The sequence below is a fragment of the Alexandromys fortis genome, unplaced genomic scaffold (genome assembly GCF_014885135.2).
Source record: "Alexandromys fortis isolate MF-2015 unplaced genomic scaffold, M_Fortis_MF-2015_v1.1 scaffold_26, whole genome shotgun sequence".
In the NCBI taxonomy this organism is placed as follows: Eukaryota; Metazoa; Chordata; class Mammalia; order Rodentia; family Cricetidae; genus Alexandromys; species Alexandromys fortis.
Genome location: NW_026067894.1, coordinates 11,570,488 through 11,581,416, shown reverse-complemented (window position 1 = coordinate 11,581,416; position 10,929 = coordinate 11,570,488). Strand labels below are relative to the sequence as shown.

At 53.4% G+C, this 10,929-nt stretch overlaps 1 protein-coding gene across 1 annotated transcript; it reads left to right on the top strand.

Annotated features, from left to right (window-relative positions):
• Positions 1 to 446: 446 nt before the first annotated feature.
• On the top strand, positions 447 to 10,886 carry Spocd1 (SPOC domain containing 1). The gene is made up of 13 exons (XM_050152669.1): positions 447 to 482; positions 1,269 to 1,412; positions 1,842 to 1,899; positions 2,106 to 2,184; positions 2,914 to 3,073; positions 3,186 to 3,302; positions 5,160 to 5,285; positions 7,174 to 7,285; positions 7,489 to 7,640; positions 7,960 to 8,109; positions 8,538 to 8,627; positions 9,365 to 9,551; positions 10,225 to 10,886. The coding sequence occupies exons 1-13, from the start codon at positions 447 to 449 to the stop codon at positions 10,884 to 10,886; spliced, it is 2,073 nt and encodes a 690-aa protein (XP_050008626.1).
• The last annotated feature ends 43 nt before the right edge of the window (positions 10,887 to 10,929 follow it).

Below are 10,929 nucleotides of genomic sequence, written 5' to 3'. Positions count from 1 at the left end.
TCACGACATCATCCCATGAATCTTCCCACAGCTCCATGTTGCCCCACAGTGTAGGGCAGGGCCTGTGGAATCAGGGAGAATTAAGTTCCAACATTAACTGCACACCTCAGTAGCGTAGGACTTTTTACAGCCGGTTGAAGCCTTGGTTTCCTCCTCTGTGAGGTGGTAACAGAGCGACCACTCTTCACGGTCTGGGGCAGCAGTGAGTCCTTGCAGGGGGCCCTCTCCAGGCCCCCAGGAGCACGATTTTTAAACAATTCCCTCCCCTGTTCAGTGATCACACAGAACTTACAGTCTGGATGTGACGTAAGTATTAGCAGTGCCCCCATAACAAATGCCAGCCTGGCCATCCCGCCATTCCTGTGAATTCTTGGGGGGGGGGAGGGCGTTCCTGGTCCTCTGGGTTCTAATCTCTATGCCCTCTTTATTTTTTCTTTAAGGAAGCGATGAGAGTCCCCTGCGGAGTGAAGCTCGTGTACTATGTAGGTCCTTTTCCTTCATCATCATCCTTCATCCTCCTTCCCTCTGGGATGTTAGTGGGCCGGTCCCCCTCAGCAGAGGCTCTGAGCCCTCTCCCCTGACCCTCCCCTTACCTCAGTGATGTCAAAGCTTAGATTTCAGTTTCTCTCCAACCTTTCAGCCCAACTCCTTCCTACACTCACTCACATACACACATAACATGCACATACACACACGCACATACGTGTACATACAAATGCATGCATGCGTGCATGCACATACACACACATGCTTCCAACACAAATTTCGTGATTTGTAACATACTAAAAAGATTTAAAATGCACTTTTTAAAGAGACAAAAGTCCAAAGGATGCAAGAAAAGGAGGAAGCATTGACTGTCTTGTACAACAGCCTCCTCACCCTCTGTCTACCACCAATCCTGAGAAGTCACAACTTCTAGGTGCCAAAGAAACACTGAGTTTCCTGGGAGTAGTGGTAAAAAGGGAGCAATATGTCAGGCACTCTGTGTAGTCCTGACTGTCCTGGAACTCATTCTGTAGATCAGGCTGGCCTTGAACTCACAGATACCTGCTTGCCTCTGCCTCTCAATTGCTGGGATTAAAGACCACCACTGCCTGGCTACTCATCACTTTTAAATATCCATGAAGAGATTCCTCTCAGGGACAATATATAGGTGGTAGTGGCTTTAGTTTTACAGTGAGTCCCTGATAGAGGCACGGGAGATCTTTGAGCAGGAGGAGGTGGAGTCAGGATAAGTGTTTCCTTCCTGATGGGCTCTGTCCCTGCAGCGCTGCTCTGGGCCGGTGATCCAGCTCCTGGGAGCCTTCAACAACAGCCAGCCAGGGGGGCAGCTTGAAACTCTGGAGGACGTGAAGGACAGCTCAGCCAGGAGGCAGAAGAGGCCCATGACTTCTCACCCTGCCAGTGGTCAGGTACAGAGCTAGCTAGGGTCTAGTGATTAATCTTGCTTCCATGGCTACCTTCCACATAATGTCCCTGAGGCCCAGGATGGGAGTGACTTGGCCAAGGTCTCACAAATTAGTGTTTCGAGGTAGGTTAGCCCCACTTGGCTGTTGGCCTGGGCTCTGCGGGAGTTTGGGAACATAGGGAGCTGGGTTTCCATTGTGTTTGGAAAGGCTCTAATGTGATCTTGGCTGACCCCACAAGTCCTGCCGCACCAGGGTTCCCAGCCATCTGTTGGATACGGGACCAGAGAGTGCTCTTGGATGCCTCCTTTATCCCAAAGCTCCTTAGGGATCTCTCTGTAGAGGCTGAGGGGCCATGAGTAAGGGCAGCTCCTGCAGGCACAAGGCAGCTTTGGCTGGAGTGGGCCTCTCCACTACGCTTTTCTCTCTCCACAGTGTGACCTCCCAGAAATGGAGAATGAGGAGCCTCTTCAACCTGGGACCGAGGACCCAGGTGATGGTCCACAGAGCTTGTGGGAGGATGCTCACCCAACTTCTGGCTTCAGCTGGGATCCTTGTCTTCAGTCACCATCAGCCCAAAGTTCTCCCCCAAAGGAACTGGGATCCTAGGTCCTTGAGGGGATCTAAGCCCCCTAAAGTCTGCCCCTCCTCATGCTTCTTGAAGTCCCTGGGATCACATGACACATTCCCCTACCCCAGGTGAGCAGGAGACCATGCCTCTGGATGTTGGAGTGCGAGCCACCGTGGTCCGTACCATGCAGGAGGTGCTATGGACTCGGTAAGGCTTTGCTCCCTACTTCCAGCTGTGCTGACCGCTGTTCTGTGTAGCTCTGGGCTGGGCCACATTTAAGTGAGTGTGTGTGTGTGTGTGTGTGTGTGTGTGTGTGTGTATCCAAACACATTTGGTACCGGGAGGTCACTTGCTCACACAGCCAGTGGTGAACTGTGATGTAAACCATGTGTCTGTAATACATGGTTCCAGTTGTAGTGAGCATCTGGGCTGGGAGGGTCTAAAGGTCTGAGCCCTTTGCGGTTCTCATGCACAGATGGTGAGAGCAAGCTCAGAGAGGGCAGGAGTTGGCAAAGGCCGCACAGCAAGTCAGTAGTAAATCAGGGTTATGTCTGTCCATCCCTTGGTTGATGTTTCATTGTTCCCACCCCAGTTCGGTTCTTTGCTTCGGTTGATTCCTTAACCCCCAACCTCAGGCTTAGTCCTTTCCACACAGACCCAGCTTCTCTAGCAGGACCCAGGAGCCTGGCTTTGACACATGTATTGTCCCTGATCCTTAGGGTGTAGCCTTAGGATGAGCCCCAAACTCTGAGTGCTCCCCGTGTAAATGGAAGATACACCATTTCTTTCCAGTGCTGGGGTGGGAGTTACCAGGTTCATGGGGAAATACCCACAGTAGAGTGGAGGTGGCCTAGCCTCTGTCCCCTACCCCTGCATTTCCTCCTGGGGTTAAATGAGTGGACAACTTCCCTGTTCAAGGCTTGCTTGTCCTCATAGTGTCCAGGAGCTTCCAGACCTGCTGCTGAGTGAAGAGGAGGTAGCAGGCATTGCAGAGGGCATTGAGGCGGCCCTCTTCCACCTGACCCAGGACACTAACCTCCGCTACAAGACCAAGTACCGCAGCCTGCTCTTCAACCTGAAAGATCCCCGAAACTCCGTGAGCTGGGGGAGGTGCAGCCTGCCCAGCCCTCCCTTGGGGACACCACGAGCAGACAGTAGGTTGGAGTGGGTGCTTTCAGGGTGAAATGGTGCATTTTCTTCCCCGACAGGACCTGTTTCTCAAAGTGGCGCACTGTGATGTCAGCCCTCATGACCTGGTGCAGATGAGCTCGATCCAGCTGGCCCCCAAGGAGCTGTCCCGCTGGCGGGACCAGGAGGAAAGAAGGGTGAGCTGCTGCACAGACAAGCCACAAGAGGTGGGAGGGCACTGTCGGGGGTGGCCCTGCAGTGGAAGGTGGGGACAGAGGAAGCAGGACAGATGGACGGACAGTCAGGATTGAGAAGAAGTTGGAGAAAACAGAAAGCAGGCCCGAGGGACAGTCTTCAGGACGAAGGTAGGAAAAGAGGCCACACTTGTGTTTCTCTGTGGAGTTGGGCTGTGTGAGGCTGGGAGGACTTTCTTTTTTTTTTTTTTAATCTATTTATTATGTATATAGTGTTCTGGGCACCAGATCTCATAGATGGGTGTGAGCCATCAAGTGGTTGCTGGGAATTGAACTCAGGACCTCTGGCGTAGCAGTCAGTGCTCTTAACCACTGAGCCATCTCTACAGCCCTGGGAGGACTTTCATGAGGAAGCTGCCAGTGGTCTTCCCATCCTAACCTCAGGTTTGGGAGAGGGAGTCCCACAGCTCCACCCTCCTCAGTTAAATCCTCCCCCCCCCCCGTACCCTGCCTGACCCATGACCTCACCCTACATGGAACTCTGGGAGCAGAGAAGATACGGCATTGATCTGGCTTTTGGCCTGCTGCGTGGACTGGTCCAGGGTTGAGGTTCTGAGGAGGAGAGCGATTCCATTTTCTCAATTAAGTTTCTGTCCAGCACCGGTGGTGTCATAGGATAGGAACAACTGTGTGGTTTAGAGGTCAGTGAGGTCTCTGTGAAACAACCGTTAAGAACTCCAGGGTGAATGGGGCGGTGGTGGTGCACGCCTTTAATCCCAGCACTCGGGAGGCAGAGGAAGGAGCATCTCTGTGAGTTCGAGACCAGCCTGGTCTACAGAGCGAGTTCCAGAATAGCCACGGCTACACAGAGAAACCCTGTCTGGAAAAACCAAACCAAACCAAAATAATTCCAGGGTGGGGGTCTGGGAAGGGAGCTCAGCCAGTGGAGTGCTGGCCACACAGGCATGAAGCTCCTAGTTCGAGCTCCAGTATCCATGTAAAAAGTCCAGCATGGTGGCATGTGTTTGTAACCCCAGTGCTAGCCGGGGAGGTGGAGATGGACGGATCCCTGGGGCTTGCTAGCAAGCCTCACCTGGAGAGACCTTGTCTCAGAAAGTAAGGCGATGGCTCCTGAGGAAGGACATCACAGATAATCTCTGGCTTCCATGGGCGGGCGCATGTACGCATGTACACACGCATCCAGCCATCCACTAACATGCATGCCCACATGCGAAGAATTTTAAGGTAATGAACACAGAGCCTGAATCAAGCGTGGGCCTTTTGGGGTACAAGGGTCATGTCCTCATCATAGAGCCCACGTGCCTGGGTGTGGTGGTGCAGGACCCCCATCTTCCTGCGCCATTAGAAAAGGAGAGATGGGCCTCCAGTTCAGGTGACACCGATAACAACAAATGGCAGCTAGCTAGGGATTACTGTGAGCCTCGGACTAGGCTGGGCCTTCTTCCTGTACTGTTTAATACTGTGTTCTTAATCCCCAGAGAACAGATAAACCGAGCTTTAGGGAAACTAAATGGTGGCCCAAAGTCAAACTAATCCTTACATCTTTATTAGTGGCCCATCTGGGACTCAGTTTGTTCCAGACACCACAGCCTCCTCAGGGTAGAGTGGGGTGGGGCAGCCAAAGACATTAATTGACTCAGGTGAAGACTTCCTAGAGGAGGCGGGACTTCAGTGAGTGGCACCTGGAGGGGTGGGGCTGAGGGGCTGACTTTCTAAGTGGACAGAGAGAGGCTTGAAAAGGAGGGGAGCTGCCAAAGGAGGAACCTTGAAGGGGGGGAAGGGAGTGACCTGGAGCTCGGTGGGCCGATGCCCTGGCTGAGTTTACCATGCCCTCTGCAGGGCCTGGACATCATTGAGCAGCAACAGAAGGAGCTGTATAGACTTCCCACCTCCAAACTGACTCACAAGGGTGAGGTAGAGATCCCACGGGACTCAGACCAGATGCTGACCCTGGAGGACCTGATGGTAAGGGACACCCTGACATAGGCACAGGTACCCCACTCCTGTGGGTCCCTGAGCAAGATCACTGCCTACTCCATGGGGCCCCGTGTTCTAGGTTTAGTAGGGTCTGTGACCCTGGCTGTTCATGGTCGAGGCACGAGAATGGGTGGTGGCAATCGGCCGGGGGCTGGTCTCCCTTCTTTCGGCCTAACTCCAGAACACTTGCAGGAGGGGCACTAAGGCTGGTCACTACGGTCACCTGAACCCCAGCCATTCTGACTTCAGGCAGTGGCTTTTCTAGATGTGAAAGATAGGGACTTCTTTTATTAGTGGATTTATTTGCTTGGAGTTGCCGCAGGCAGGGAATGACCCACACCCTGGGCAGTCTAGTCAGAGGACTACCTTCTCACCTTGCCCTTGTACCTGGAGGAGGCCTAACATCTACGCCTCTCATTGATGGGTCAGCTTCATTCCCTGGCACCTTCTTTACCATTTCTCAGTGGAGCCCTTCCAACTTGCCCGGAGCCTGTTAGTTTAGTCCCTTCTCTGCTCCAGCTTGGTTAGCCAGCATCTCAGTGTCCTGTGGCTCTTGCCTTACATCCATCACCCTCCGAAGGCCACTCTGGCTTGGTTGGGGTCTCCATAGATCAGTCATCGCCTGGCTGCTTGTGTTTCTGATCAGGAGACGGGCGGAAGGCAGGCAAGTCCCTTCCCTTGTGTTCATTCCCTCAGTACAGATTTGTTAAAACCTCTCCTGGGTGCTAGGCCTTGGGGGGACACGGCAGCTGGCGTGACAAGACAGAATCCAGCCCCCCCCACCTCGCACTCCCCCCACACCCCGTATCCAGGCCAAGAAGAATGAGTGCCTGTGTAGAAAGGAGCCCTCAGGGGGAACAGCTGCTCCCCAGCCCACCCCAAGTCACATTCCCTCCCTCAAGAGGCTGAGTGTCAGCTCTGGAGAGGGACTGGAGCCATGCAGAGAAGAGCTTCAGGAGAAGGGAGGAGAGAGGAGATGGCGGAGGAGAAGGGGAAGGTGACAGAGAAGAGCAATCTTTACTCCATATTGAGTACCTGCCATGTGCCCCTTTTACAAACGGCACCTCATTTTGAGCACGGCAATTACTGACACAGTTCGTGCCTTTCTGAAACCCGAGCCATCGACTAAGCTTAGTGTAGTGGGCAAGAGAGGAGCGGAGATGGGAACCTGGTAGCATTTTGAGGATCCCTCCAAACCCTCTGGACGCAGCTTGCGTCTGTACTGAAAGGGATTCCTCTTACGAGGGGAATGGTGATTAAAAGGTTTGTTCCTCTGGGTTCTTTCACCTGCTTCTGAGAACTTGACCTGAGGAAAGGATGCAGAATTTTGGAAAGCACTTTGTGTGTGAAGACAGACGCTTTCAGGGCTCCGGATTGGTGACTGGCATTGCAGGGGACAGTCTGCCCCATAGTCTGTCCAGGGTCTAGAGGAGGGGCAAATGCCTCTATTGCAAAACAAGAGTACAAAGAATACTTGACCCCAGCTATTATAGAAAGGACCCCCAGACTGTCTGCGCAGAAAAACTATGATAAGGAGTGCCCAGCATCTCAACAGTTTTCTGAACGAGACAGGGATTCTCTGTGTAGCCCTAACTGTCCCGGAACTAGCTTTGTAGACCAGGGTGGTCTCGAACTCACAGAATTCTGCCTTCCAAGTGACAGGATTAAAGGTGTGCTCCACCACTACCTGGTGGTTTTTCAGTTTTTTGATTTCCCAAGTTTTCTTTACAGAATTCCAGTGTCTTGGAATGTTTTTTTTTTTTAAAGCATATTTAGAAAAACAAACCACATGTTCCTGAAGCTCTCTACCTGTAGAGGACTGCTGGCCTCCCTGGGCACATTGCCATCTGTCCCTCTCTGGCCCCATGCTTCCCAGGAACCCATGATGCCCCGAGAGTACAGCCCACCGGCCCTGACGACCCCCCTGGAGGACACTACAGATCAGCATCAGCACCACTTCTGGGACTCAAACTGCCACATCTGCAAGGGCGGGAAGGAAGGCAGGAAGGGCATCAATAGTAGCTGTCTGGAGCCACATGTGGGCGTCAGCCACAGCACGGGTGGGTATCCCTCTCAGTTCGCAGGAGGCAGAATGGGATTGCCTGTGCTGCAGGTCACCATCCTGGCCGTCAGGCTGTGGGCTGTTTTGTCTCTGCCTGCTCATATCAGTGGTTGCTTCTGCTCTTTGCAGATTGGAAGTCCTCAACTAAACTGCCAGGCTCCTCTAGAGCCATCATGAATAAGGAGGAAAATGCCACCCGGAACGCCCCGAGTCCAGCTCCTGTGTCCTCTCCAGAGATGCTCAAGGCTGGGGAGACATCTTCCAAGGAACCACAGGATAGGTATGGGACTGGGAACCTTCAGGGCTCCGTGCTAGTGACAGGGGAGGTGAGCGGCTCAGCAGCATGGGTGGGAGAGGCCACCAGCTGAAGCTATGACATATACGCTGCAGGAGCTTCCTTCCTTTATGACCTTAAGTCTCCCCGTGTCTGTGAGCCTCTGTTTTTCTATCTGTGAAATGGAACCCATGCGGTCTCCTGGCTCCCTCTGCACGAGGCCATTCTTGGCTCAGTGCTCAGGTCTCTGCAGTTGAGAAGGCAGTACTGACTCTGCAGAGGAAGGGGTGCTGGGTACATCCTAATGACTCTGCTTGTCCCTCCCCGTCCCTCCTCCTAGGCTCCAGATACCTGCTGAGCCCAAAGATGTCCCTCCCAGCCCTCCACCCTGGGAAGGCTCCCTAGATATGTTCTCTATCAAGCCATTCCGGGCCAAGGCCCAGCTGATTTCCGGACACAGCTGCCAGCTTCTCCAGGTACTCCACTTCTGCTTACTAAGGACCTCCTGACACACACCGCTCAGCCCCGTTCTTCAGGTCACCAGTGAGCCTTGGGCTAGCTCTCCGTGAGGGCGTTAACACACTGCATGTGATGGCTCTCTCACCCTCAAGGCCTAAGGCACGGGGGCGGGGGGTTCTGGGAGAGCATCCTGAGGCCTCTCAGGTCGCAGGAGGGTTTAGGAGTGATGGTTGAATGACTGACTGATGAACAGTGAGGGAGGGCCCCTTAGACTTTGGCCAGGAGAACCCGTAGGCCTTCAGGGGGAGTTAGAGCTCTCTGGGGTTGTCCCTGAGGGTTCAGATACTTTCTCTACCCTTCTCATCAGGCTTCGGCTTGAGGTAATGGGAAATAAAACTGCCTAAAAGGGTGGGAAGCTGGGTGCTGACCAATCACCTGTCCCCAGGCTCTGCCGGAGGTCATTCGCTCAGCAGGCTGCCTCCCTCCAAATGACCTTTGGGATCTTCTAGACAGCATGTGCCCAGCCAAAGCAAAGGTAAACTATCTGCTCTTAGGGAACCCTCTCTTTTTGCCTCTCCTTCTTAGCTCCTCCCTCTCCCCCCAGTTCCCAGACTCACTAGTGACCCTGTGCAAGTTCCCACCTCTCTGGCTTTGTCTTAGAGCAGTGGTTCTCAACCTGTGGGTTGCCACCCCAGGGAGGCCAAACAATCCTTTCACAGGGGTCGCATATGAGATATCCTGCATAATCAGATATTTACATTATGATACATAGCAGTTGCAAAACTCACAGCTAGGAAGTAGCAACAGAAATAATCTTACAGGGCTGGAGAGATGGCTCGGAAGTAGCAACAGAAATAATCTTACAGGGCTGGAGAGATGGCTCGGAAGTAGCAACAGAAATAATCTTACAGGGCTGGAGAGATGGCTCGGAGGTTAAGAGCACTGGCTGCTCTTCCAGAGGTCCTGAGTTCAGTTCCCAGCAACCACTGGTGGCTCACAACCATCTGTAATGAGATCTGGTGCCCTCTTCTGGCTGCAGACAACACAAAAAGACAAAACACTGTATACATAATAAATAAATAAACCTTTTAATAATAATAATAATATGATAATAAAAGTAATTTTATGGTTGGGGGCGGTCACCACAACATGAGGAACTTTATTAAAGGGTCGCAGTTTTAGGAAGGTTGAGAACCGTTGTCCTGTTGAGTCTGAGTATGCCTGCAGGCCCAGAGGATGAGGGCTTCTTTGCCACTTCCTTTTGTATCCCAGGATATCTGCGTGGCCAGGCTGTGTTCCCATGGGTCTCGGGACATCCACAACTATCGCCTGCTCTACTCCTACCTCAACAACAAACAACGCCACTGCCTGACCACTGTGCAGCAAGTGAAGGTGGTCCTGCTGCCTCTGCCCGCCTTCCAGCCTCTGCCAGCCAGACTGCGCCCTCTGGGGGGCCCAGGTGAGAACTGAGTATACACCCGTATAGAGCTACAGAGCAGCCAGGCTTGACCCAGGTTTAGCAGGACAGAGGCAGATGCAGACACAGCTGGGAGGAATAGGTGCTACTCTGCAGCCGCATTAGCCAGGCCTGGCTTCAGGGCAAGGATCAGTCTAGGCGTGGCCCTAGGAAAGCACCTGTGGAAGAGGACTCTAGGGACTCAGAGCAGCTTTAACACCTTTTGGAGCTGCAGTTCCCAGTATTGGAGGCGGAGTGACATATTCTCCATGAGGCAGTTCTGGGCAAAAGCCCAGCTTGTCTTGGGACATAGTTGCCAGCTAGTCCAGGTACACCTTCTGCGTTCACAAGGTCTCTCCCTATGATACTGCCCAGCCCACAGCCATTCAACTCTCATTCATTCATTCTACAGTAAGTCATTGCTTGGCTTTGGGGTAGGCACAAGGACAGATGATGCACCAACCTCCGGGTTGGCATAGACTGTTAAGCCTTGAGGCCAAGCCATTCCTTGATCACCTAGACCAAGCATTCTGAGCCAGGCTCGCTTGCCTGCTTGCTTTCCCCCAGTCTCACTGCAGGAGGTTCTCATGAACAACCTTGCAGATCCACGGCAGCTTTTAGGGAATCCATGCTGACTTCCTCCAGGTCTTGGGACCCTTCCTTCGCCTCTTCTCAGGTCTTGAAACCACTCACCCGAGCCTGTTACTAGCTGTGTTGTTCCCTAAGGATGGACTTCCAGACATAGCTTTGTCCAGCCCTCTGTGGAACAAGATTCCAAAGACTGTCTCCTTCAGCAAAAAAGTGGAGAAGAGATGCTACCAGCCAGAGGACAGTATATCAGAGGCCACCCTGAGAGGATCACCTTCCCACGAGGAGGCCCCAAAGCAGAGCTTGGCCAAGGACAGCTTGGCTCCAAGGAATGTTTGTGACTGGCAGAACCTCCCCAGAGGCAGGGGGAGGCAGCAACCTAGGTGGGAACAGCAGTTTCCAGAAGCAAGCTGGTGCCACCCCCAACATCCCAATTCAGGTGGACCAGTTTTGCCTGGCATTGGTCATGGACAGCACCTCCATAGGGCCTCCTGTTTCCACCAAGACATACTCCAGCACCTCAATATCTTAGTGAGCATGACTCACCAGTTCCAGGCCTCGCTGTGGCCCCCAGGCCAGGAGCCCCTTCTCCCATCCTCTGCAGTATCTGCAGTTCCAGACCCCCACGGGCCAATCCCAGACCCTCCTGTGGGCCCTGTGGATGGAGATGGCTCGGAGTGTCCCTGGCCAGAGAGGCCTGACCCTCCGGCCCCATCAGAACAGGAGTGTTCGTTCCCTTACCAGTGCTGAACGAGAGAGAGGTGAGTCAACCCCGCCCCCGCCCCCCCCCCCC

Bases quoted from the DNA above. Each gene is read 5' to 3' on its own strand.
- Spocd1 (XM_050152669.1), top strand. From the start codon at position 447: ATGAGAGTCCCCTGCGGAGTGAAGCTCGTGTACTAT. The intron at 3,303-5,159 runs GTGAGCTGCTGC...TGCCCTCTGCAG, and splicing joins GGGACCAGGAGGAAAGAAGG to GGCCTGGACATCATTGAGCA. The intron at 9,552-10,224 runs GTGAGAACTGAG...GCCTCTTCTCAG, and splicing joins GCGCCCTCTGGGGGGCCCAG to GTCTTGAAACCACTCACCCG.